Below are 26,659 nucleotides of genomic sequence, written 5' to 3'. Positions count from 1 at the left end.
CACCTGAAACCAGAGGGTTATTTTATTTGGTGGGAATGTGTGTAGGACCCCAAGCCCCGGGGACAGCATCTCTGCAGCTCTGAGGAAACAGCTCCGAGGAGCTGGGAGGGGGAGTCAGGCTGTATGCATGTTTGCAACAAAGGGAGCAGGCGGTCTGAAGGTCAAAGATCAGGTATCAAGGGCAGGAACTGAGTCTTCTATCTGTGGGAGGATGCAAGCGTGTGGGCTCACTGAATTCACTCCTTTCAAATGCAACTCTGCTGTCTGGGGCCAAGCCTGTTTCCTTGTTTACCTTAAGGAGTGAAAGAGGTCAGGGATGGCTGATTCGTGCATTTCCCCCCAGCTCCTCAGCCCCTTACTGATCACCGTGGGGTGTGGGGTGTGGGGTGGCATCTTCTGGATCCTAGTTTTGGGAGCTCACATTCGTATTTGTCCCTTGGACTTCAAGGAGATCCAATCAGTCCATCCTAAAGGAAATCAGTCCCGAATATTCACTGGAAGGACTGATGCTGAAGCTGAAGCTCCAGTCCTCTGCCCACCTGATATGAAGAGCTGACTCATTGGAAAAGACCCTGATGCTGGGAAAGATTGAAGGCGGGAGGAGAAGGGGACGACAGAGGATGAGATGGTTGGATGGCATCACTGAGTCCATGGACGTGAGTTTGAGTAAACTCCGGGAGTTGGTGATGGACAGGGAGGCCTGGCGTGCTGTAGTCCATGGGGTCGCAAACGGTCAGACACGCTTTGGCGACTGACCAACATTCGCATTTGGAGGGGAGAAATCGCTGATGGCGTGACATGTCTCCTTTATTTGACATGGCAGGAGATATTCTCACTTCACACTGGCTTGCTGTTTGTCCACTGATAAAGGTGTTTTCTCTCCATTTCTACCTTTGTGGAGGGGTGTTCTAGGGTGGGGAGACATTCTGCTAAATTAGACATCCTCGACACCACACAGACACACACACACACACACACACACCCCTCCAGGTTATCTGATCAAGCTTGTTGACTGCATCCTGCAGACACAGACAAGATAAACTCAGTGCCAGCCTGAACAAAAAAACAAAAACAAAAAACGGAGAAGTCAGTCCTCTAGACGACTAGAAAGCTCCTGTATCTGAAGTCTAAGGGGATCAAACTGCTATTCTCCCGTCTCCACGAACAGCAGCAGCCCGCTTACATTCTGCCATAGTTCTCATGCACACACTTGTTAAAAATTTTCAACATATTAAAAAAAAACCAGTAATGTACATTCACCCTGGGAGGCTTTGAGTGTTACTGCAGAGCTCCTTTACATTCAAATATCTCCCAGGAGCAAGGTCCTGAGTCCCTAGTTAAATAAAACCCTGGTTCCTAAAATGCCTCAGTGATTGCAGAAAGGGGCTTTTGTGCCTCCTCCGGGGCAGGAGGCGGGTGGCTGGTGTCCGTAAAGCGGGTGTTCTGCGGCCTCGCTTGTTGGGTACGTGTGATGAGTGACAGATGGTCCAGGAACCACTTGTGAGTGGAAATATGGACAGGACAGGAGCGGGAGGGTGGGCCTGTGCAAAGCAGGGTGGCCTTGGTCATCTTCCCTTACGGTTTACGTGAGCCAGGTGTCAGCAAGAACCAGCCCAACCAAGCGTCTGCCACCTACAGGCAGTCCACCTGCAAGCCGTTGGATGTCGGCATGAATGGGATGCGTTGGTTGGGGGTGTAGGGGCCCTGGGTGAGCTCACATACGGGTTGGGGCGTTGGGGCACTGCGTGACTTTAGACATCAGCATCCTTGGTTCCGGGGAGTCCCGTTCATGGCGGGGTTTTTTTGGGCCCCCGAGATGTTCTCCCAGGTCCTCAAACATCAGTGTAGATTGGGATGTTGGCTTGTGAGTTTGCACCCCCTCATAACATCATGTAAGAGTTGTCGCCCATCACAAACGCGAAATCCCCAAGAGAGACCACTCCACGGCCCTGGGGCGGCTGGCCAGGGAGCTGGCCGGAGTCCCCGGCAGCCTCTTCCTCCGCGGTCTGTGGGTACAACGGGCTCGTCATCACCACGGTCTTGGGCTTCTCGGTCTCGGTCGGCTGGACGACCACGGCGTCTTCTGGGGCACACTCCAGCTCCCCGTCTTCCATTTTGTTCAAGGACGCCACGTTCTGTGTGTCTTTGATCCACTCCTGCAAGGATGAAATGCTGTGGCTCACATTAGAAAGCATGAAATACCATTTGCATCAACATGGATGGACCTAAAGGGTGTCATACTGAATAAAGTAAGTCAGACAGAGAGGGAAAAATATACGATATCCCTTTCCTGTGAAATCTAAAGAGAAATGATACACATAAACTTACTGGCAAAACAGAAAGAGACTCAAAGGTGTAGAAAATGAACGTACGGTTGCTAGGGAAAAGGGACGGTTATGGAATTCAGGAAGGCCATGGACACACTGTTATATTTTAAATGGATAGCCATCGAGGACCTGCTGGACAGCACAGGGAACTCTGCTCAATACTCTGTAATAACCTCATGGTTCCCAGGGAGAAGGATGGGGGAAGGGATAGTCAGGGAGTCTGGGATGGACATGGACACACTGCTGTATTTCACATGGAGAACCAACAAGGACCTGCTGGACGGCACAGAGAACTCTGCTCAATGTCACATGGCAGCCTGGATGGGAGGGGAGTTTGGGGGAGAATGGATACATGTATATGGATGGCTGAGTCCACTTGCTGTTCACATTGTTCATCATCTATACCCCAATACAAAACGTTTTTGGTGTTAAAAATTTTTTTAATTAAAAAAATTATTGTGGCTCAGACTCTGCGCCGAAAAGCCCCGCCTTCGGAGCTGGTGCATCTTCACACACATCCCTGGCAGGGACGCTTTCCCCGGTTGGGGCAAAAAAGCTCTCGTGTCTAGCGTCTCTGTACGGAATCCTGTGGTTTGCACACCTGCCTTTTGTCATCAGCCTCAACGCGCCGGCCTGTGGTCACTCCGGACACACGAGGGCGCCTGATCGTCTTTTCAGAAACCCAGATCCGTTCTCCATCCCCAGGTATATTGTCTGAGATCAGAGTGACGACCTTTCAGAAGGATGACCTTCTGTCAGCAGGTCCGAGGGGGCGGACGCTGAATTTCTAACAGGTGACCCAAGACTTCCTGAGGCTGGGAGCTCCATGGGACTGTCCTCCTCAAGGGGACTCCTCACTCCCTTCTCACATCCCTCCCCGGCTCCTTCTTCTAGCCCCAATTTTTGAAAAAATTGAGATTCCCTGTCCTCAATTCTGTTATAATCCCCTTTGCTCTCCCTTGAAGGGGACCGGGACACCACTCCCAAATCTGCCCCTTTGACGTGCGGAGGATGCTGACCTGAAGGCAGTTAAGTACGAAGCGCTGTAGAGGGTGTTCTCTGCTCTCCACTAATCCTCGCTAAAATTGATATTAATATTAACTGATGCCCCTTTGGGAAAGTAAATGTACATTTGGAAGAGTCACCCGGTCCCTTCCAACTCCAGAGACAATGCTTATCACCTGAAAGAGCCTGAGTCTGCATAAAATCTTACTAAACACCCCTCACTTCTCATGCATTTCCGAGACACGTCCTCACATCTCACCTGCCACTCACAGGTCCCCAACCCCTTTTCCTTTGCCTGGTCTCTTCCAAACACTCTATCATCCTTTGCTAAAATAGCAAATCAGCCCCAAGGTCTAACTACATCTTGGGGGTGTTCAGGTCTCTCTCTTTAATCTTTCTGGTCGGTTTAATTTGCAGGGCCCCAGGGGCAACACTTAAGAGAGTAGAAGAATTCTTTTTTTTTTTTTTTCTCATCTCCTACACCTAATTAGTTTTACAATTCACTTTGCTCCTCTAGGAAGCTGAATGGACTTCCCAGGTGGCAATAGTGGTGGGAAAAAACAAAAAACGCCTGCCAATGCAGAGGACCTAAGAGATAGAGTTCAATCCCTGAGTCGGGACGATCCCCTGAAGAAGGAAATGGCAACCCACTTCAGCATTCTTGCCTGGAGAATCCCATGGACAGAGGGGCCTCGGGGGCTGCAATCGATGGGGTTGCAAAGAGCTGGATACAACTGAAGCAACTGAGCCAAAAAACAAGCAAACAAACAAACAAAAGGAAGCGAAACAGTGCGCTGTTTCCAAAATAATGATCTACCCAAGGGCTACCCCTCAGAACCTGGGAACAGGACTTAATTTGGAAGCAAGGTCTCTGCAGAGGTGATGGAGCGAAGGGTCTGAGATGAGGTTCCTCCTGGATGGGGGTGCCCTAAACCCCATGACGGGGTCCTCATAAGACACAGAAGAGGGGAGACACCGACACAGAGGAGAAGCCACGTGGAGACGGAGGCGGAGACGGGAGGGAGGCGGCCACCAGCCCAGGGACGATGCCCGGAGCCCCCAGAAGCTGGAAGAGGCGGGGAGGAGCCTCCCCTGGAGCCTCTGCAGGGAGCTCAGCCCTGGGACCCCTTGATCTCAGACATGTGGCCCCCAGGACCGGGGGGAGGATGAGTGTATGATGCTTTGCACCCCCAGGTTTATGGCAGCCCCGGGGAATGCACAGCGCTCTGATCCCGGCGTCCTATAAAATCCACGCCTGGTGATGGGGGGAGCCGGACCCCCCTTCGCTCCGTGGTCCCCAGCTCCTCCTCGGCCCCCCACCCCCCGTAAGCGTTTATCACAGGAAGGACATTAACGACCATAAACGTTGAAAAGCGGAAATGCAGGTTTCGCTGACGGCCCCCTGCAGTGGGAGCGGAGTAAGAACGGAACCTCCTGATAAGATCGGAAGGCGAGGAGGCTGGAAAATCCCATGGTCCTGGGGCGGAGGGGACACCGATCTGAAGCTGATTTCAAGAGAAGCCGCCCTCGGAGACCCTTGGATCCACTTTCTCTGACCGAAAGAGAAAAACAGTAAACTGCTGCTTTCGGATTCGAAGAGGCTCCCAGGCGTTCAAAGAGGAATAAAAGCCGTTTGTTGGTTTGCTTTTTTTTTTTTTTTCTTTTTCATTAATGGTGAATCAGCTCCAATGTTCATTGCAACTCTGCTTTCAGTGGCCCCGATACAGATGCGGCCTAAGTGTCCGTCGACACAGTAATGAGCACACATCTCCTTCTCCAGAGGATCTTCCCGATCCAGGCATCGAACCCAGGCCTCCTGTTTTGCAGGCGGATTCTTTACCATCTCAGCCACCGGGAAAGCCCCCGGTAAAGGACATGTGGTAAATATATACACACTGGAATGTTGCTTACTCATCAAAAGGATGAAATAAATGCCCTTTGAAGCAACAGAGATGGACCTAGAGATTATCATACTAAATGAAGTTAAGTCACAGAGAAGGAGAAATATCATATGACATCCCTTATATGCAGACTCTAAAAAGAAATGATACAAATGAGCTTATGTACAAAACAGGCTCACAGGCTCAGAGAATGAATTTATGGTTGCTAGAAGAGAAGGAATATCTTTCCTTTTCTCCTTTGCTTTTCGCTTCTCTTCTTTTCCCAGCTATTCGTAAGGCCTCCTCAGACAGCCATTTTGCTTTTTTGCATTTCTTTTTCTTGGGGATGGTCTTGATCCCTTTCTCCTGTACAGTGTCACGAACCTCTGTCCATAGTTCATCAGGCACTCTGTCTATCAGATCTAGTCCCTTAAATCTATTTCTCACTTCTACTGTATAATCATAAGGGATTTGATTTAGGTCATACCTGAATGGTCTAGTGGTTTTCCCTACTTTCTTCAATTTAAGCAAAGGAGAAAAGGAAAGATATTCCCATCTGAATGCAGAGTTCCAAAGAATAGCAAGGAGAGATAAGAAAGCCTTCCTCAGTGATCAATGCAAAGAAATAGAGGAAAACAACAGAATGGGAAAGACTAGAGATCTCGTCAAGAAAATTAGAGATACCAAGGGAACATTTCAGGCAAAGATGGGCTCGATCAAGGACAGAAATGGTATGGACCTAACAGAGGTAGAAGATATTAAGAAGAGGTGGCAAGAATACACAGAAGAACTGTACAAAAAAGATCTTCACGACCCAGATAATCATGATGGTGTGATCACTCACCTAGAGCCAGACATCCTGGAATGTGAAGTCAAGTGGGCCTTAGAAAGCATCACTACGAACAAAGCTAGTGGAGGTGATGGAATTCCAGTTGAGTTATTTCAAATCCTGAAAGATGATGCTGTGAAAGTGCTGCGCTCAATATGCCAGCAAATCTGGAAAACTCAGCTATGGCCACAGGACTAGAAAAAGTCAGTTTTCATTCCAATCCCAAAGAAAGGCAATGCCAAAGAATGCTCGAACTACTGCACAATTGCACTCATCTCACACGCTAGTAAAGTAATGCTCAAAATTCTCCAAGCCTGGCTTCAGCAATATGTGAACTGTGAACTTCCAGATGTTCAAGCTGGTTTTAGAAAAGGCAGAGGAACCAGAGATCAAACTGCCAACATCCGCTGGATCATCGAAAAAGCAAGAGAGTTTCAGAAAAACATCTACTTCTGCCTTATTGACTATGCCAAAGCCTTTGACTGTGTGGATCACATTAAACTGTGGAAAATTCTTCAAGAGATGGGAATACCAGACCATCTGACCTGTCTCTTGAGAAACCTGTATGCAGGTCAGGAAGCAACAGTTCGAACTGGACATGGAACAACAGACTGGTTCCAAATAGGAAAAGGAGTACGTCAAGGCTGTATATTGTCACCCTGCTTATTTAACTTATATGCAGAGTACATCATGAGAAATGCTGGGCTGGAAGAAACACAAGCTAGAATCAAGATTGCCGGGAGAAATATCAATAACCTCAGATATGCAGATGACACCACCCTTACGGCGGAAAGCGAAGAAGAGCTAAAGAGCCTCTCAATGAAAGTGAAAGAGGAGAGTGAAAAAGTTGGCTTAAAACTCAACATTCAGAAAACTAAGATCATGGCATCTAGTCCTATCACTTCATGGCAGATAGATGGGGAAACAGTGGAAACAGTGGCAGACTTTATTTTTCTGGGCTCCAAAATCACTGCTGCTGGTGATTGCAGCCATGAAATTAAAAGACGCTTACTCCTTGGAAGGAAGGTTATGACCAATCTAGATAGCATATTTAAAAGCAGAGACATTACTTTGCCAACAAAGGTCCGTCTAGTCAAGGCTATGGTTTTTCCAGTGGTCATGTATGGATGTGCGAGTTGGACGGTGAAGAAAGCTGAGCGCCGAAGAATTGATGCTTTTGAACTGTGGTGTTGGAGAAGACTCTTGAGAGTGACTGCAAGGAGATCCAACCAGTCCATCCTACAGGAGATCAGTCCTGGGTGTTCATTGGAAGGACTGATGTTGAAGCTGAAACTCCAATACTTTGGCCACCTCATGCGAAGAGTTGACTCATTGGAAAAGACCCTGATGCTGGGTAGGATTGGGGGCAGGAGGAGAAGGGGACGACAGAGGATGAGATGGTTGGATGGCATCACCGACTCGATGGACATGGGTTTGGGTAAACTCCGGGAGTTGGTGATGGGCAGGGAGGTCTGGCGTGCTGCGATTCATGGGGTCGCAAAGAGTCGGACACGACTGAGCGACTGAACTAAGAAGGGAAGGGTGTGGGGAAAGGATAGTCAGGGAGTTTGGGATGGGCATGGACACGCTGCTGTATTTAACATGGAGAACTAGCAAGGACCTGCTGGACAGCACAGGGAACTCTGCTCAATGTCACGTGGCAGCCTGGATGGGAGGGGAGTTTGGGGGAGAATGGATACATGTACGTGTATGGCTGAGTCTCTTTGGTGTCCAGCTGAAACTGTCATTAATAGGCTATACCCCAAAGCAAAATAAAAAGTTGATTAAAAAAATACCTCTAAGCAGAAAAAATAAAATATTGCAGAGGGGTGATACTAGGGCCGCCCAGAGCAAGCTTGCACAAGGAGACGCTGCTTACCTGGAAGTTACCTTGGTGGGATTCAAAGAGCCCCAAGAAGGAGAACTTGGGATCAGGAACGCTGGGCATGAGAACCTTCTTAATCCTGAAATGGACATGGACAGTCTGTTCAGACGGGCTGGCACCCCCAAACAGGGCATCCAAGTGGAAAGACCCCCACCAGGGACCCACGACAGCTGCATATGGATCTCGGGGTCTCAGCACCTTGGCGGAAAAAGCAGAGCCAGGAGACGCTCTCTGCCCTCCCCCATCTGCCTGAAAGGAGAGCATCAGTTTCCCTCCTGATTAAAGCAATGATTCCATTCATAAAAGTGGGCCCTCTCCTGTAGCAGGAAATGGACAGTGAATCATATCACCAAGATGGTGTCAAGACGATTCCATTCAGACAAGCTTCATCTGCGTGCAGTTGGTCTCACACATCTCTTAATCACTTCCTCACAATTTATGCCCATTCAGACTCCCTGTTCCCTTGTCTAGTGACTTTTCCACAGATTATTGCCCTTTGTTAAAATGCTATAAAAGTCTCCAGATGAAATGCCTGGTTAGGTGTTCACTTGCTTCCTGTGAATGACTTGTGCACTTAAAAATATTGCATCAGAAAAGAAATATAGACATATTCTTCTATTACTGTCTTTGGCCAGTTTAATTTGCAGGCCCCTAGGAACAGAGCCTAAGAGAAGCTCTCATCTGATAGGATGCTAATCCAACGGGAGTGGGATCCTTATAATAAGAGGAGGTCAAGACACAGACACACACACACACAGACGGAGGAGCACGTGAGGACTCGGAGGAGATGGCCGTCTACACGCCCAGGAGAGAGGCCTCGGGAGGAACCAGTCCTGCCCACGCCGGGACCTCAGGCTCCAGCCTCCAGGACTGGGAGAAATACAGGTCTGTTGTTTGAGCCCTCAGTCTTTGGTCCCTTGTTATGGCAGCTCCGGGAATATAATACGATCCATTAGACCACTCACTGTAACAGAAGCTTTCTTAAAGACAGGAGGAGTCTGTTTCCCCCCAAGAAGTGTATTCCTCGGATTCCTTGTGGGGTGATTTCAGTTTTGAATTAAAAGCACCCAAAGCAAAATAACAAGAAGAGCAAAAAACAGCAGACCCGTCGCTTGTCGACACCCCTATCTGACTGCTTCATCTCCTCCTGACTCCCTACCGCCTCTATTCCCCAACAGAGAATGATGAAGATGACATCTGTCTGAGCTGGTGAAAGCGGGAAATCTAGACTGAAGAATTAATGGGCCGTGGGCAAGAATTAAGAGAATTACCCCCATGCTCTATCCAGCCATGAGGGAAGGTCCTTGAAACTGTCTAACTCAGCCTGGCTCAGACCCAGTGAGAGTGGTCCAGAATGGCACCCCATCTTTTGCTATGCAGCACTCCCCTTGTTGCTATGGAAACGGCAATCGAAGAAATAAAGATGGCGCCCACAGTCCTGGGCATCAGTCCCTTCAAACATCCTCCACAATCAAATGCCTGGCACAACTAAGCTTGAATAAAGCTGGAAATGGCAGCAGTTAAATTTATTGCCTGGAAGGATAAGAGAGAGAACTATTTTAATATCATATTTTTGAAAGGCTTTCTACAGTTTCAAAGAATCTTGTTTTGGTGTATCTGTAACTGGATTTACAAACCAGACAAACTTTGCTTATCTCATCACATCACTCACCAGGTTGTCCAGTTTAATAAATGTCAATAAAAATTAAAATATGTTCTACATGCTTGTCATTCTAATATGATAGGCGGACAGAGCTCAGTGGAGTGTGCGTCTGAAGCAAGGTAACTACAATAAACTTAGACCAACTATTAAAAAGCAGAGACATCACTGACAAAGGTCTGGATAGTCATAGGTGTGTTTTTTCCAGTAGTCATGTACAGATGTGAGAACTGGACAGTAAAGAAGGCTGAGGGCTGAAGAATTGATGCTTTCAAACTGTGGTGTTGGAGAAGACTCTTGAGAATCCTTGAACAGAAAGGAGATCAAACCAATCCTAAAGGAAATCTGTCCTGAATATTCATTGGAAGGACTGATGCTGAAGCTGAAACTCCAATACTTTGGCTACCTGGTGCGAAGAACCGACTCATTGGAAAAGACCCTGATGCTGGGGAAGATTGAAGGTGGGAGGAGAAGGGGATGACAGAGGATGAGATGGTTGGATGGCATCATCGACTCAACGGACATGAGTTTGAGTAAACTCCGGGAGTTGGTGATGGACAGAGAGGCCTGACGTGCTGCAGTCCCTGGGGTCGCAATGAGTCGGACACGACTGAGTGATTGAACAGCAGTAACACTCATAGGAATGAACATTCCTGCATCCTATGGTCTCCAAGAGAATATTCCTCAATAAATTCTGCAGGTATCTCCGCACCTTTGGCACTATTCACCTCTCCGTTTTCTTGTCATATGCCATGTACATTAGAGAGAAAGTGATATTCAGCTAAATAACCACACCACACAATTTTTTTTTCCCCCAACTCACTATATATGGAAACCAGAGCCCATGCATCTGAGGATTCCGGTGGGGACATCCTTACCTGTGTAGCTTCCATAGAGACAGAAGCAGAAGGAAGACTGTCAGGGAGGAGACCATGCCAGCAATTAAAATAAATCTGGGGAAAAGGCTGTTTTCCCAGCACGAATCTGAAGGGAAACAGAATGAGGGCTGTGAAGTTTTCAACACGAGACCGGGTGGCGCTCTAATCGCCCGCCGCTTTCCCTCGAGAAACGTCAGGGTCGGCAGATCTTGATTTTGGTGTGAAACATCCTGGAAGGAAAGGCGGGTCCACTGGAGACGCAAACGTCGGGCAGAAGGGAGCACAGACTCACCTCCGTCCGTCTATCATCTATCTGTCTCCCTGGGACCTCCCCCCTGGGCAGCAGTAAAGAATCCGCCTGCCAATGCAGGAGACGTAAGAGACCTGGGTTCGAACCCTGGGTCGGGAAGGTGCCCCGGAGAAGGAAATGGCAACCCACTCCAGTATTCTGGCCTGGAGAATCCCATGGACAGAGGAGCCTGGCGGGCTACAGTCCACGGAGTCTCAGAGTCGGACACGACTGAAGAGAATGAGCAGGCATCCACGCACCTGTCTATCATCTATCTGTCTATTATCTATTATCCATCGGCTTGTCCACCGCCTGTCATGCATCTGTGTTGATCTATATATCTCATCTATCTGTCTCTGCCATCTGTCTAGCATCAACTTATCTACACCTGCGTCCTAAGTCACTTCAGTCGTGTCTGACTCTGCCACCCCATGGACTGTAGCCCACCAGGCTCCTCAGTCCATGGGATTCTCCAGGCAAGAACACTGGAGTGGGTTGCCATGCCCTCCTTCAGGGGATCTTCCCCACTGAGGGATTGAACCCCCGTTTCCTCCATTGTAGGCAGATTCTTTACCACTAAGCCATTGGGGAAACCCCTGCTTTCCTATATCTGTAACCTATCATCATCTATCATCTATCCATTAAGCATCTATGGTCTAACAACCATTTATCATCTATTTATCTATAGATCTATCTACGTCTCTATACCTATATCCACGGAACAACATTCAGTCATGTCTGACTCTTTGTGACACCACGGACTATACCATCCATGGGATTCTCCAGGCCAGAATACTGGAGTGGGTAGCCTCTCCCTTCTCCAGGGGAATCTTCCCGACCCAGGGATCAAACCCAGGTCTCCCGCATTGCAGGCGGATTCTTTACCAGCTGAGCCACCAGGGAAGCCCAACAACATTCATAAATAACACTTATTATTCTTGCTGGGTCAATAGAAATAAAAGTGAAGCTTGGTCTGATGATAACGGCCACAGGAAGAGGCATTGCTTCCACAGTGACCTCTGCAGAAGGCCTTAGGACCATCCATGTTTTCAGGAGCCCCACTCCACCCTCCCCGCACGTAGCCCACTGGCCCCTGTCGGGCAGCGACGCTGCGTGAGAAGCATTACCTCTCAGCTCACCCCTCTGCTGGTGCGTCACCTCTGACCAGTCACTGGGGTATGTGTCCGAGCCGTAGCTGAACTCCAGGGCTTTCACCCTGGCCCGGAAGAAATAACACTTCTCAGTATCCAAACCGCCGATGGTAACATTACAAGTTTCTGCCTCTGCGGACTGGAGCGGACAAAACACACACGATGAGCCATGACTGAGGCTTTACCCTGACGGCTCATCTTGTACCAGAGATGCTCACGAGATTCCTGCTTCCAGGACTTCCTCCTCCTGTTTCACTTCTCTCTGGGCAGACGTTTATCCTCAAAACAACAGCCAAAAAAAAAAAAAAAAAATGCGGAGACAGCTCTGCCTTTCCCTCCAAAAAGGAAATAAATCCACCATAACAAATATGATGAAAGAAGCTTTTGAAGATTTTCTAAGTTCTTCCTTTTTACAAAAGTAAATTTAAAAAAAATGTATTTATTTATTTTGCTGCGTCAGGTCTCAGTTGCAGCACGTGGGAGCTTCATTGCAGAACACGGGCTCAGTCATTGCCTCATGGGCTGAGTTTCCCAGACGCCTGGGAATCCTGGGTTCGTGGACCAGGGATGGAACCCACCCACGTGGCCTGCTTTGCAAGGCGGATTCCTAACCACTGGACCACCAGGGAAAGTGAAAAAGAAAGTGTTAGCCGCTCAGTCGTGCCCGACTCTCTGCGACCCTGGGGACTGTCGCCCACCAGGCTCCTCTCTGTCCGTGGAATTCTCCAAGCAAGAATCCTGGAGTGGGTTTGCCATGTCTTTCTCCAGGGGATCTTCACGACCCAGGGATCGAACCCGGGTCTGCTGCATTGCAGGAGGATTGTTTAGCGTCTGAGCCACTAGGGAAGCCCAAACAAGTCTGGATATTGGTGTCTCTCTGTCTCTCCATCCCAGGGACGCCTACTCACACCCGACCCGAGACCATGTCCCCTCACCTGCCACTCCGTGTCAAAGACGGTCTTGTACTGGACTTCATACTGGAGATCGTTGTATCCCAGATTGGGGCAGGTCACCATCACGGCTTCCTCACGCCACTGGAAGCTCAGGTCGCCGGGCGTTCTGGGTTTCACTAAGAACGGAAAGAGCACGGTGACTAACACCTCTGAGAAGATAAACATGGCCCATCTCTGAACTCACAGCGGTCCCTGGGCTTCGATTCACTTTCCTCTCTGCCTGCTCCCCATCCTTTCCCCAATACTTCATGAGACATGAGCTTTCCTTGTCTTTAGCACATGGGCAATTGGAAGGGTTACCCAGCTCTCCAAGGACCCGTGGGGGTCTCATGGAAAGGAGCTCCCCTGAAACTGGTGGAGAAAGTTTTCGGGATGGGTCATGAAATGAATTGTGTTCCCACCAGAAAAAGATGCCTTGAACTCCTGGCCCCTAGCCCTTCACGATCTCTGGAAAGAGGATCATTACAGAGGTAACGGTTTAAGATAAGATGAGGTTGTAGAGACCGTGGAATTGAACAAAGTTAGTCAGACAGAGAGGCAAAAACTTATCCTATGGCATCCGTTATATGCAGAATCTAAAAAGACACGATACAAATGAATGTAGTTACAAAACAGAAAGAGATAGACTTAGAGAAGGTACTTAGGGTTACCAGGGGGAAAGGATGCGGGAAGGGATAGTCAGGGAATCTGGGATGGACATGGACACACTGCTGTGTTTAACATGGAGAACCCACAGGGACCTTCTGTCCAGCACAGGGAACTCTGCTCAATACTCTGTAATAACCTTATGGTTCCCAGGGGGAAGGATGGGGGAAGGGATAGTCAGGGAGTCTGGGATGGACATGGACACACTGCTGTGTTTAACATGGAGAACCCACAAGGACCTGCACAGGGAGCTCTGCTCCATGTCGTGTGGCAGCCTGGATGGGAGGGGAGTTTAGGGGAGAATTGATACATGTATATGTATGGCTGAGTCCCTCAGCTGTCCACCTGGAGTCATCACAGCATTGTTAATCGGCGATATTGTTGTTGCTGAGTCGGTAAGTCATGTCCGACTCTTGCGACCCCATGGACTGTAGCCCCACCAGGCTCCTCTGTCCATGGGATTCTCCAGGCAAGAACACTGGAGTGGGTTGCCATTTCCTTCTCCAGGGGATCTTCCCAACCCAAGGGTCGAACCTCACGTTGGATTTTAACAGGGACCTCTGACATTCCAGCCCTCAAAAAAAAAAAAGAAAGAAAGGACCATTACATCACAGAAACGTAGACCAAAACAGGAATCTTTGGAGAGACTGGTTCACGCCATTTGTACAATGTCTCCTAACCCAAGAAGCATAGTCAGCCTTCAAGGTCCTTAATACGTACGGTAAGCGCTAATCGCTAGGTCCTTGGTGAGGAGAGGCTGTGTTCCATTCCGGATGGAAAAATATAGCGGTCCATCTCTTTGCACCTCCAGGAGGCACCCGGCCCTGTAGCCTTGCTGCAGGATATAGTTGGAGCACGGTTTGTAGTCCTCATTTTTATCTAGTCTGTAATTTTAAAAAGAGAATCACTCAGTCATGTAGGGCCCTTCAAAATAACCTCTTGGGGCTTCCCTGGTGGCTCAGTGGTAAAGAACCCGCCTGCCGATGCAGGAGACTCAGGTTCGATCCCTGGGACGGAAAGATCCCTCGTGCCGCCGAGCAGCTAAGGCCGTGAACCGACGGATCCTACCCTCTAGCACCCGCAGGCTGTGACTAGTGAAGCCCATGAACGTACAGTGTGTGTGCTCCACGACAGGGGAAGGTGGCGCGCGACAACTGGAGACAATTCCACACAGCGGCAAAGGCTCAGCACAGCCAACGTCATACACGTAAATAAAGTAAAAACTAAATAGCATCTCAAGGGCCGTTCCTTTGCCCCGCGTCTCTGCCACGGACTCAGATTGCATACCGGGTCATGTGCTTCGATGACCTCCCTCCCCTTACGACTACAGCAAGACCTGTCAAAACAGACAAGGAGCCTCCCCTCTCTCAAATGTTGATTCCCCTTCGATAGATCCCGTAGGGGTTGAATGGTGGCTCTGCAAAGGGCACGCCTACCCGCTAACCCGGAACCTGTGAACAAAACCTTATTAAGAAACAGGGTCTCTGCAGAGGTGATGGAGTGAAGGGTCTGAGATGAGGCCCTCCTGGATGGCGGTGGCCCTAAACCCCACAACAGGGTCCTTATAAGACACACAAGAGGAGAGACATGGACACAGAGGAGAAGCCACGTGGAGATGAAGGCGGAGACAGGAGGGAGGCGGGCACCAGCCCAGGGACGGACGCCAGGAGCCCCCAGAAGCCGGAAGAGGCGAGGAGGACCCTCTACTGGAGCCTCTGGACGGAGCTCAGCCCTGGGACCCCTGACCTCAGATGTCTGGGTCTCAGGACTCATGGAGGATACATTTTTTTTGCCATTGTTCCAAGTTACTCAGCTTGTGGTAGTTTGTTGAGACCATCTAGGATACTATTAATGGTATCAATAATAATAATTGCTGCCACATATCAATACCATGAGCAATTAATAAACTGGTATCAATAAATAATTGACCTCCAGAGCAACCAAGCCCTTGATTCAAGGATGTGCTTTTAATACGGATGTGCCGAAACTGGATAAACCTTTGAGACTACCCTGCAGTGTATTAACAGGAAGCCGAGATGGGTTTACGCTCCATCCTTAAGTCTTCAACCCCAATCTGTGATGAGATCAAGAATTATCTCCTGTATGACAGAACAGCTGCTTGGGAGAGAAAAAAAACAAAACGAGCTATCTGTGAGACCACCTATACCATCCGACACTTTTTTGTTTGCCCCGTGAGTCTTACTTTCCTAACAAATACATCTTAAAAACTTCCCTCTTCTGTTCGCCTTCCCGCCTATCTCGTGTTTTATCAGATGGCAACAACTCAAGCCCTCACCAAACACCTCACTCTTTACGGAACTGAGACCAAATTCGTTGGAAAAAAACCCCTGCCTCCCACGTGGGCACCCAGGTCATTGAGTCAGGCAAGGCAAAGCGCCCTATGAAAGGAGGAGATGTGTTTATTTTTTTTGGAAGGCGGCCCCTGGTAAGCAGGGAATATAGTTGAAGGCAACAGAGACGCAGGCAAAGACAGCTGCTGGGACGTTGCAGAGAGCCCCACGGGGTCAGCCCGCTCTGTGCACGTCCTGTGAGAATCCAGGTGGTTTTGAGCGAGACTAGAAGGTTAAAAGGTCTGGGAGCTGCAGCTGTGCTTGTGGTAATACTGGGGGGGTCCAGAGGGCACACACTCACATTCACATTTCACTTACGGTTCCTCACACCTTCCCTTCCTGGCTGGCCCCCTCGGTGCCATCTTCCTAGGGGAAATGCTTTAGCCAAAGTCATGGTTTTCTGGGGAGCCAGGGTGGGGTGAGAGGGGGCTTACTTGCAGACGAGCCTGAAATGAATCCCAGTGACGGCACTTACTTGTAAATGAACGTGAAATTCATCCCAGCGTATGCACTTGCGTTCCACGTAACCTGCACGGTTTCAAAATTAAAGTTGATCACCTGAAGTTGCAACGCGTTTCCTGTGCAGAAAACAAAGAAAAAAAAGACACACGGAGAGGACTCTGAGGCGATGCTGGAAAGACTTTGAAATTTGTAAAATGATCTCAGCACTCGCAACAATGATACGGTGTTTTCTTAAAAAAAAAATTTGATGGTGTATCTTATTTAGCCCAGTATGACCAGAATATTGGCCTTCCGTGATGGCTCAGTGGGTTAAGAAGCCACCCGCAATGCGGAAGTCACAGGAAACGTGGGTTCGATCCCTGGGCCGGGAAGATCCCCTGGAGGAGGAAGTGGCACCCCACTCCAGTATTCTGGCCTGGAGAATCCCATGGACAGAGGAGCCTGGGGGGCTACAGTCCATGGGGCCACAAAGAGTCGGACACGACTGAGTCGCTAAGCATGCACGCAGCCAGAATATTGGCATTGGAACATGTTAGCTGTCATCATCATCATTATATCCTCAAGTTATTATCCATCTACTATCTGTATTTATATATCTATCAATCACCTATCATCTATGGCATCTATCTAGGTAACTATCTATGTAAATATGTACAGCTATCTAGCTAGCTATCTATAATCATCAAGACATTTTATATTTTTACCGTGTGTCCAGAGTCTCTGTGTTTCACACTTTCAATACAAGAATGATGCAGTTCTTCAAAGGGAGTATAAAAAACATTTTATAATAACTGTAAAGGGAGCATGGCTTTTCAAAGAGGAGACTCACTATGCTGCAAGTTATATTAATTTATATTAAGTGATATTCATATGTGATGCATGGGCTATGCCTGCGAGCACGCGTGCTCAGTCGTGTCCGACTCTCTGCGACCCCGTGGACTACAGCCCGCCGGGCTCCTCTGTCCGTGGGATTCTCCAGGCAAGAACACTGCAGTCAACTGCTACGCCCTCCTCCAGGGGATCTTCCCCCCTCAGAAATCGAACCCGAGCTTTCTGTGGCCGCCGCTTTGCAGGCGGAACCTTGACCGCTGGGCCACCGGGGACGCTCATGCATCAGCTCTGCTTCAACTAAAAATTCTGTAAAGCGATTATCCTTCTATTAAAAAAGAAACGTTTTATTTTTTAAAAAAGGATCGGGTTGTGTGCTTTAAAGAGCTGAATCATCGGGCCTGTGAATTAACAGCCCAACAAAGCTGTTAACCAGAACGTCACCCCCCCGCCCCGGCCCCGATACACCTTTTTTGCCTAATTTCATTTCCCCCGGATCCTCCTCACATCTGACACAGACTTTGTCATCTATCACTGGTGAGCAAGGAACCCCCAGGGAGAAGGTCTTGAAAACGGGAGCCTCCTATCACATAGATCCAGACGGTTCTGAAAGGTCTGGGGGCTTTTGTAACATGACTGGTTCTGTAACCTCTGGGGTTTTTTTGTTTTGTTTTTCTTAACTTTTTCTCAGAAACCCACCAAGGTCGCGAGCAATCTGGACATGAACAAACATACCAGCTGCGGGTCTCCGATAGGCAGACACATCTTGTAAATACCAAGAATTCCTCGCCTGCCCGCAGGGGTAGAACCTGCTTCCCATTTTGGAGAGCGTATCGAAAACATGATGGATGAATCAGAGGCATTTGTTCCAGCGAGCTCGGGCGCTCAGAGGGACTTTGAGCCCAGCCCCGCTGGGTATTTCCAAAGGGGTGTGAGTCGTGGGGGGAATCGGCATACGTTACATCATTTGATGTACAGTCCTGGGGTCTTTTTCCATCCAAGTGAGTTGCAGCGGTTCAAGCAGCCTTGGCTATAACAGATACCACACGGGTTTTATATCTATACATGCTGCTGCTGCTAAGTCGCTTCAGTTGTGTCCGACTCTTTGCAACCCCAAGGACTGTAGCCCACCAGGCTCCTCTGCCCCTGGTATTCTCCAGGCAAGAATACTGGAGTGGGGGTGCCATTTCCTTCTCCATATCTATACCTACATATACATATATAATTTCATCTCACTAGCTTCCCAGGTGGCACTAATGGTAAAGAATCCACCTAATACAGGAGCCAATACAGGAGACATAAGAGATGCATGTTCAATCCCTGGGTGGGGAAGATCCCCTGGAGGAGGGCATAGCAACCCACTCCAGTATTCTTGCCTGGAGAACCCCATGGACAGAGGAGCCTGGCGGACTACAGTCCACGGGGTCACAGAGAGTCAGATATGACCGAGCGACTCAGCAACATACCCGTGCTTCCTCACACACACTCCATCTCTTGCCCACACCACCTTCTTCTACAGCAGCTCGTGAACTCAGGGGCACAGCAGCGAAGACCCAGCAACGCCCAAAAGTAAAGACATAGATAAAATAAACAATAGCATCTTGAGAGCCGTTCCTTTGTCCCGCGTCTCTGCCACGGACTCAGACTGGCTACCGGGTCGTCAGCTTCGACGACCTCCCTCTCCTTACAACTACAGCAAGACCTGTCAAACAGAAAAGGAGCCCCCTCTCTCTCCAATGTTAGCATCCCTTGAACAGATCCTGCAGGGCTTGAACTGCGGCTCTCCAAATGGCATGCTTACATGCTCACCCCAGAATCTGGGGAGAGGACCTCATTAAGAAATGGGGTCTTTGCAGGTGTGATGAAGGGGAGGGTCTGAGATGAGGCCCTCCTGGATGGGGGTGGCCTAAACCCCATGACAAGGTCCTTATAAGACACAGAAGAGGGGAGACAAGGACATAGAGAAGCCACGTGGAGACGGAGGCGGAGACGGGAGGGAGGCGGCCACCAGCCCAGGGACGATGCCCTGGAGCCCCCAGAAGCTGGAAGAGGCGGTGAGGACCCTTCCCTGGAGACTCTGGAGAGAACTCAGCTCTGGGACACCGTGACCTCGGATGTCTGGTCCCCAGGGCTGGGGGAGGATGCATTTTCCTTGCAAGTTCAAGGACATTTTTTGGATGGCAAAGGTGCCTCATCAGTAGCTCAGTAGCCCTGCCGTCAACACATGGTGGCCTCGGATGGAAATACTATCTGATAGTCCACTGCAGCCATTAAGTCTGACTCTGTTGGTTAAAAATGGATCGATTGGGTAGAAATGTCCCCTGAGGGGTCTCGTGACACAACTCTGGGACCTTGGGTGGGAAGAGGGGCTGCTTTATTAAGACCATGCCCAGTGGGTTCTTAGGGTCTCACATCTGTAATGACCTCAGGCAAACAAAGGCCATTCATAAAGTGAGTCCTGCATTTTCCCAGGAAGTTCCTACGAAGGTTCTGAGTGAGCCCAGCTTCACAGGGGAATGAGCCCTCCGCCCTTTCAAGGTCTCTCCATATTCCCATGTCCTTGAAAGAAAAGCAACGACAAACCTAGACAGCGTATTAAAAAGCAGAGATGTCACTTTGCCAACAAAGGTCCGTCTAGTCAAAGCTATGATTTTCCCAGTAGTCATGTATGGATGTGAGAGTTGGACCGTAAAGAAGGCTGAGCGCTGAAGAATTGATGCTTTTGAACTGTGGTGTTGGAGAAGACTCTTAAGAGTCCCTTGGACAGCAAGGAGATCCAACCAGTCCCTCCTAAAGGAAATCAGTCCTGAATATTCATTGGAAGGACTGATGATGAAGCTGAAACTCCAATGCTTCGGCCACCTGATGCGAAGAACGGACTCATTGGAAAAGACCCTGATGCTGGGAAAGATTGAGGGCAGGAGGAGAAGGGGACGACAGAGGATGAGATGGTTGGATGGCATCACCGACTCAATGGACATGAGTTTGGGTAAACTCCGGGAGTTGGTGATGGACAGGAAGGCCTGGCGTGCTGCAGTCCATGGGGTCGCAGAGAGTCGGACACGACTGAGCAACTGAACAACAACAACAAAATCTTACTATTGTATCTGTGCTTCAAGAGGTTCAGATTCCAGAGCTGGTCTAAACTGTACTTTTCCACCCAAACTCCACGTGCAGGAGTGGGAGTCAGGAGGAAGCTACAGCCCTCAAGGAGTCTGTGGCCATGACCACGCCAAGCATAGCCAGGTCCTCCTCCCTTACGTCTGTCACTGGAAGATGGGAGGCCAGATCTGGACTTGTGAAGACAGATCGTGGGCGCTGCACACAGCTTGGGAAATTACGTGAGTGTCAGGCCTGGGGACTCTCCACGTCCAGGCTCCCTCCCTCTCCCCGCTGCGTCTGCTGGAAGCACAGTTTCCACCCCCTCAGGGCTGCAGCCCGGAAGGTCCCCGAGGACCCGTCCAAACCAGCTGGGCAACAGGCCGCCTTGGGCAGGGGTGGTCTAGCGTGGGGTGATGCCCGCAGACAGTTCACAAGAAGAACGTCAGGAACATGCCATCGCCAGCTCCTACCTGGGCGTGAAAGTGGCAGTCACTCAGTCGTACCGACTCTTTGTGACCCCACGGACGGTAGCCCGCCAGGCTCCTCTGTCCATGGGGATTCTCCAGGCCAGAATACTGGAGTGGGTAGCCATTCCCTTCTTCAGGGCATCTTCCCAACCCAGAGATCGAACCTGGGTCTCCTGCACTGGCAGGTGGGTTCTTTACTGTCTGAACCATCAGGGAAGCCCCACAACGGAAAGGTAAGTATTAATTTAAGCAAAAGGCTTGCACCTCTTTGCAGGCAGACAGCACAGTGAAACCACACAGATTCTCAGTTTTCTAGACACGGTCTCTCATATTTCTTTATTTTTCCATCTGAACGTAATCCTGGACGCAATGAATAGGGGGTCCTTTACAACAGGCAGACTCAGGTTTGTAGAGACTTCAGTCGTACCCTATTCTTTGCGACCCCCATAGAGTGTAGCCCGCCAGGCTCCTCTGTCCATGAGGATTCTCCAGGCAAGAACACTGGAGTGGGTAGCCATTCCCTTCTCCAGGGGGTCTTCCCAACTCAGGGAGGGAAACCTGTAAAAGCTGTTGTCAGTTTCACAAAGAAAACCGTGAGTTTGCAGAAGACATCGTAAAAAAAAAAAAAAAAAAAGCAGAGATGTTGAAAGCAAGGGCACTTCACACAGACAGGCGGCTACGGCTGCAAGCAAGACTTACGTGGCTTGGTTTTCCCTGATGCATTCGCGTGTCCCAGCAAGAAGACAGCGGCGGCCGCCCAGGGCAGAAAGAGATGCCTCATAGTGGAAGCAGGAGGTGGAGGCAACGAGCAGAAGGTCGACTCCTCCAAGGGGACTTCGGCTCATGACTAACGTACGAAGGTCACCCCTTTTTTTTAAAAAGCGGAAAAAAAACTGGGGAAATGACTACAGGAAACAGTCACGCTTTTATTTTAAAAGATGACTCCGGTCAGAAAGGAAAAAAAAAAATGCAGAATCATTTTTTCAGCCTCGCCGATCATTTGTGCAGCCCCGCCGGATACAACCGTCTAGAGAGGCTGATCAGATACTGGATGTTGTCCAGCCAGGGTTCTCAGCCCCTGGTGGTCGTCCTGTGTTTGGAGACGGAGGCCCAGGCAGGTCTCAGCTCGCTGATGCTTTCTGGCTGCTCATCCAGTGTCAAGGAGATTTGGTCCAGTTGCCGATGACACCAAGGGAAGCATGGGACAGCATGATGTCTGCGTAAGGGACAAAGTTTGCTGGTCTGCAGGGTCTCAATGGAGAATCACTTCCCAGAGGTTATCAGGGTGATATGTCAGTGGGCTTTGCCCTGCAGAACAAAGCCTGGGCTGACCATCAGGTGCCGACTAACCCCCACCCCCTCAGGTCATAAAACCAGTCCATCCTAAAGGAAATCAAACCTGAACATTCATCGGAAGGACTGACAGTGAAAGCTCCAATGCTTTGGCCACCTGATGCGAAGAGCTGACTCACTGGAAAAGACCCCGATGCTGGGAAAGATTGAGGGCAGGAGGAGAAGGGGACGACAGAGGATGAGACGCTTGGATGGCATCACCCACTCAATGGACATGAGTTTGAGCAAGTTCCTGGAGATGGTGATGGACAGGGAGGCCTGGTGTGCTGCAGTCCGTGGGGTGGCAAAGAGCTGGACACGGCTGAGTGACTGGACAATAACTCACATCTGCATCCAGAAGCACTCCTGGGAGCCTGTGTTATCGTTCAGTCAATGTCGTACCCGACTCTCTTCAACTCTTACTAAAAATAACACCCAGCATGATAACCTTCCTTGTAAAATCATGTTAAAAAAAAACCTGCAAAGCTCTAGGACCTCCCTGGCGGTCCAGGGGTTAAGAATCCACCTTCCAACGCAGGGAACACAGTTTCAATCCCTGGTTGCAAGCTAAGCTTCTACGTGCCTTGGGGCAACTAAGCCGATGCGCCAGAGCTAAAGACGGTGTGGGCCGCAGCAAAAGACCCAACATGTTGAAACTGAGACCCAGTGCTGCCAAAGAAATAAATTTAAGACAAATTGGAAAAAAAAAAAGAAAAAAACTACCAACCCCTTTCACAGATATCCACTGATGGAATCTGTGAGCCATGGACAAAGTGAGTTAGAAGCATTTCAGAGTTAGAACCTGACTTTTCCGGAAGCTAACAGCGGCTGCACGCGTGCAGGCATGTCAAGTCACTCCAGTCGTGTCTGACTCTCTGCAACCCCATGGACGGTAGCCCACCCGGCTCCTCTGTCCATGGGATTCTCCAGGCAAGAACACTGGAGTGGGTTGCCATGCCCTCCTCCAGGGGATCTTCCTGACACAGGGATTGAACCCTGGCTGATGGACCTCAAATTGTTCATTGCGATGCAGGCTGAGATTCAGGTCTTCCTGGCTCCAGACTAGGGGTGCTTCAGCCATGACCATCCTTCTGGACGTGAGAGGCTCAACACTGTGGTCTCTGGGCTAAAATCCAGGTGTAGAGTAAGTAGATAGATAGATAAATAGAATAAGTAAATAGACAGAACAAGTAGATAGAACAAGTAGACAGAATAAGTAGGTAGGTAGATAGAATAAGTTCATTTCAGTTCAGTCACTCAGTCGTGTCCGACTCTTTGCGACCCCATGGACTGCAGCACGCCAGGCCTCCCTGTCCATCACCAACTCCCGGAGCTTGCTGAAACTCATGTCCATCGAGTCGGTGATGCCATCCAACCACCTGATCCTCTGTCGTCCCCTTCTCCTCCCACCTTCAATCTTTCCCAGCATCAGGGTCTTTTCGAATGAATCAGCTCTTCACATCAGGTGGCCAAAGGATTGGAGTTTCAGCTTCAACATCAGTCCTTCCAAGGAATATTCAGGACTGATTTCCTTCAGGATGGACTGGTTGGATCTCCTTGCCGTCCAAGGGACTCTCGAGAATAAGTACGTAGAGTAAGCAGATACACAGACAGAATAACTAGATGCATAGAATAAGCAGACGAACAGACTCAGTAGACAGAGAGAATAACTAGGTAGATAAATAGAATAAGAAGACAGGTTTAATAAGAAGATAGCTGGAGTGAGTGGATAGAGAGAGAGAGCATAAGCAGATGGACAATTACACCGTCCTCACGTAGGTCAGGATTTCCCAGCCTCACTCTCACGGATGTGTGGAGGGATGGATGGACGGATGGATGCATGCGTAGAGAGGATACATATGTGATTAGAGAGTGACGCCAGTTCAGGGTTTCTCAGCCTCAGCAGTGCTGACGCCGGGGGCTGGACGACTCTCTGAGGCGGGGCGTCCTGGGTCCTGCGGGTGTGCAGCAGAGTCCCTGGGGTGCCCCCACCGCACGCTGGGAGCAACCCCTCCGCCACCAGCCGTGAGACTGAAAGGTGCCTGGACATCTGTGCCCACCGCCCCACGCCCCACCTCCCTCCTCCCTGCCTCATGCCTCCTCCAGAGAAGCTGGAGCTTCAAGCCCTTCTCCGGGGCTCCACCTAGCCCTCCAGGAAATTTTCATTTCAGACATTTTAACCTGAAAAGGGAAAAAAGCCCAGGGAGAGGTGCCCGGGGCGGTGTGAGGTCACAGGGTGCAGCAAGACCAAGGTGCTGCTTTCCTGGGCGGGACTGGGAATCTGGGGAGATGAGTGTTTCACGAGACCAGAGATGCGTGCTTCCCAAAGGCAGAGTCTCCCAGACTCCCTGGGGTCTGTTTGTCCTTTGAGGGAACAAAGGGAGAACAAAGGAAGTTCAGAATCCACGATGTCCTCCAGCGTCTCCTGGGAAATCATAAGAGAGAGACCGTGTCCTGGACATGTTAACGCCTGGGCTTCTGCAGTCTCAGTGGACTACCCAAGAACCTCTTACTTTCTCTGGTCTTGCTCTTCAAGAGGACATAAACCCGGAGGAGAGGGCGGCCGAAAATAATCAAGCAAACCTCCCCACTCCCCGCCCGGAACTTCCCCGGCTCCCTTCCAGAGTCCAGGATGGAAACGCTCAGTCCACGCGAATCCCGAAGACCACCGGCGTCACCTCTCATGCGGATGACACACCGCCCCTCCCGGGAACCTCCTTCCCCACACCCCCCGCATTGCACGCAAAACCACAAACCGATAGGATTCCTACCGCGCATTTCTTCCACCCGGTCAGGCGCAGGGACTGAGTCAGCAAGCCAAGAGAGGCAGGACGGAGGTGGGAAGACGTGGTTGTCCCAGCGGAGCTAGAAACGTCAGCCTTTCTGTCTCGCGGGTGTGGCCGCACTCCTGCATACGTGGGGATGACTTGGGTGGGCTGTGCATGTGTCTTGTGACGCCAAGACGGTTGGAGGCATCTGTGAGCAGTGGCCGGTCATGTGTCCTGATTGACAGGGTGGGAGCGCCTGGGAAGTTCTGCTCGGGGCTGGGTGGGACCACGCTCAAGGGGAGGCTTGAGTGCAGGGGAATGTTTCAGCACCTTCACACACACACACACACACACTCACACACACACACACACACGGCCGCTGAGCTTGACAAGTAACCCGACAGCTTGAGGGGTCTCTTCACCGGCTGGGAGACTTGATTTGACGGTCCACCTTCCCGAGGGTCTGGTCACTTCGGCTATCATCCTCCGGCCAAACCCAGTCATGAGCCAGCCCAGACTCCAGACGCACAGAGCATCCTCGGGAGAAGCTGTAAAGAATTCACAGCCGGGCTTCCCTGCTGCTCCAGGGGTTAAGAATCTGCCTTCTTGCAGGAGGCAATGGCAACCCACCCTAGTATTCTTGCCTGGAGAATCCCACGGACAGAGGGGCCGGGAGGGCTACCGTCCACGGGGTCCCAAAGAGTCAGATGCGACTGAGCAACTACCCCTTTCACACTTTCTTTTCGTTTACATAAAATAGTGTTTCCTCTCCCTGAAAAAAACAAAATATTTGCCTTTCAGTGCAGGGGACATTCCATCGATCATCGATCTCCGGTCTGGGGTGGGGGGGAGGAGGCGGGGGGTGGATACCACACCCACCGGAGCAACTAAGCGTCAAAGCTGCAACTACTCAGCCCTGTGCCACAGCTCCTGAGCCCACACGCCTGAGAGCCCGTGTTTGGAAACAAGAGAATCCACTGCAGGGAGAAGCCTTCTCACCACGACTAGAGAGTAGCCCCCCCACAGCCCCATTCACTTTAACTAGAGAAACCCGGCGAGCAGCAATGAACACCCAGCACAGTCAAACAGAAAAAACATTAAAAAAAAAACAAAAAATGAATTCACACCCGTACGGATGTCTGTTCGATAAGACTCAGCGTGCCTTCCAAAGAAAGACAGTCGAGTCTTGCATGAGTTCAAGATAAGATGGGCTCACGGTGACAAAGCCCGACTGCGAGGATGGTTCCGCCGCCTTCGACGTCAAAGCCTCCAGCCACAGGTCGCTCTGTCAGAACGTGCGGCGTGACACGGCCTCTTATCTCTCCCCCGGCCGCCTCGTTTTTTGAACCTGCCCAGCCCCGGTGGATGTTCCGCGGCCAGCTCTCACAGGCCAGCCCCGTACCGCCAGCCCCGCAGTGGTTTGCTATCAGATCCATCTGTCGGGTCTGACACTCCGGTGAGAAGTGTTACATAACAGGAGGGTTTCCCCGCCCCGGCGGGGGGCAGAGGCCGCTCTGTGCAGCACGGAGGCTGTGGGAAGCTCTCTCCTGCTTCACCTGTTTGGAGAGAGATTGGAAGACGGGCAGAGGTGGCGATCAAGAACCTTGGAAAAGGAGGGATTGGCTTCAGGCGGTGCAAGAGTGGAACGCAGGGGCCACAGGGGGTCTGCACCACGCAGACCATACTTGTTGCTGCTTTTCAGTCGCCAGGCTGTGCCTGACTCCGTGCGACCCCGCGGACGGCAGCACGCCAGGCCTCCCTGTCCATCACCAACTCCCGGAGTTTGCTCAAACTCACTTCCATCGAGTCGGTGATGCCATCCCGCCATCTCATCCTCTGTCGTCCCC

General features: G+C 50.3%; 1 protein-coding gene across 1 annotated transcript; it reads right to left on the bottom strand.

Moving 5' to 3' along the window:
* Positions 1–21,561, bottom strand: LOC145536218 (cytokine receptor-like factor 2). Its single transcript, XM_081565076.1, has 8 exons — positions 21,412–21,561; positions 16,329–16,431; positions 14,223–14,386; positions 12,840–12,973; positions 11,881–12,043; positions 10,465–10,570; positions 7,921–8,005; positions 1–2,156 (listed from the first exon to the last, which is right to left on the bottom strand). Exons 1-8 carry the CDS (start codon positions 21,491–21,493, stop codon positions 1,881–1,883), a joined length of 1,113 nt encoding a protein of 370 aa, XP_081421202.1. The 5' UTR covers positions 21,494–21,561; the 3' UTR covers positions 1–1,880.
* Between the last annotated feature and the right edge of the window lie 5,098 nt (positions 21,562–26,659).

The sequence above is a fragment of the Giraffa tippelskirchi genome, chromosome X (genome assembly GCF_054371585.1).
Source record: "Giraffa tippelskirchi isolate mGirTip1 chromosome X, T2T-mGirTip1v1.2.pri, whole genome shotgun sequence".
Taxonomy (NCBI): domain Eukaryota; kingdom Metazoa; phylum Chordata; class Mammalia; order Artiodactyla; family Giraffidae; genus Giraffa; species Giraffa tippelskirchi.
This window is presented reverse-complemented; position numbering and strand designations above follow the sequence as displayed.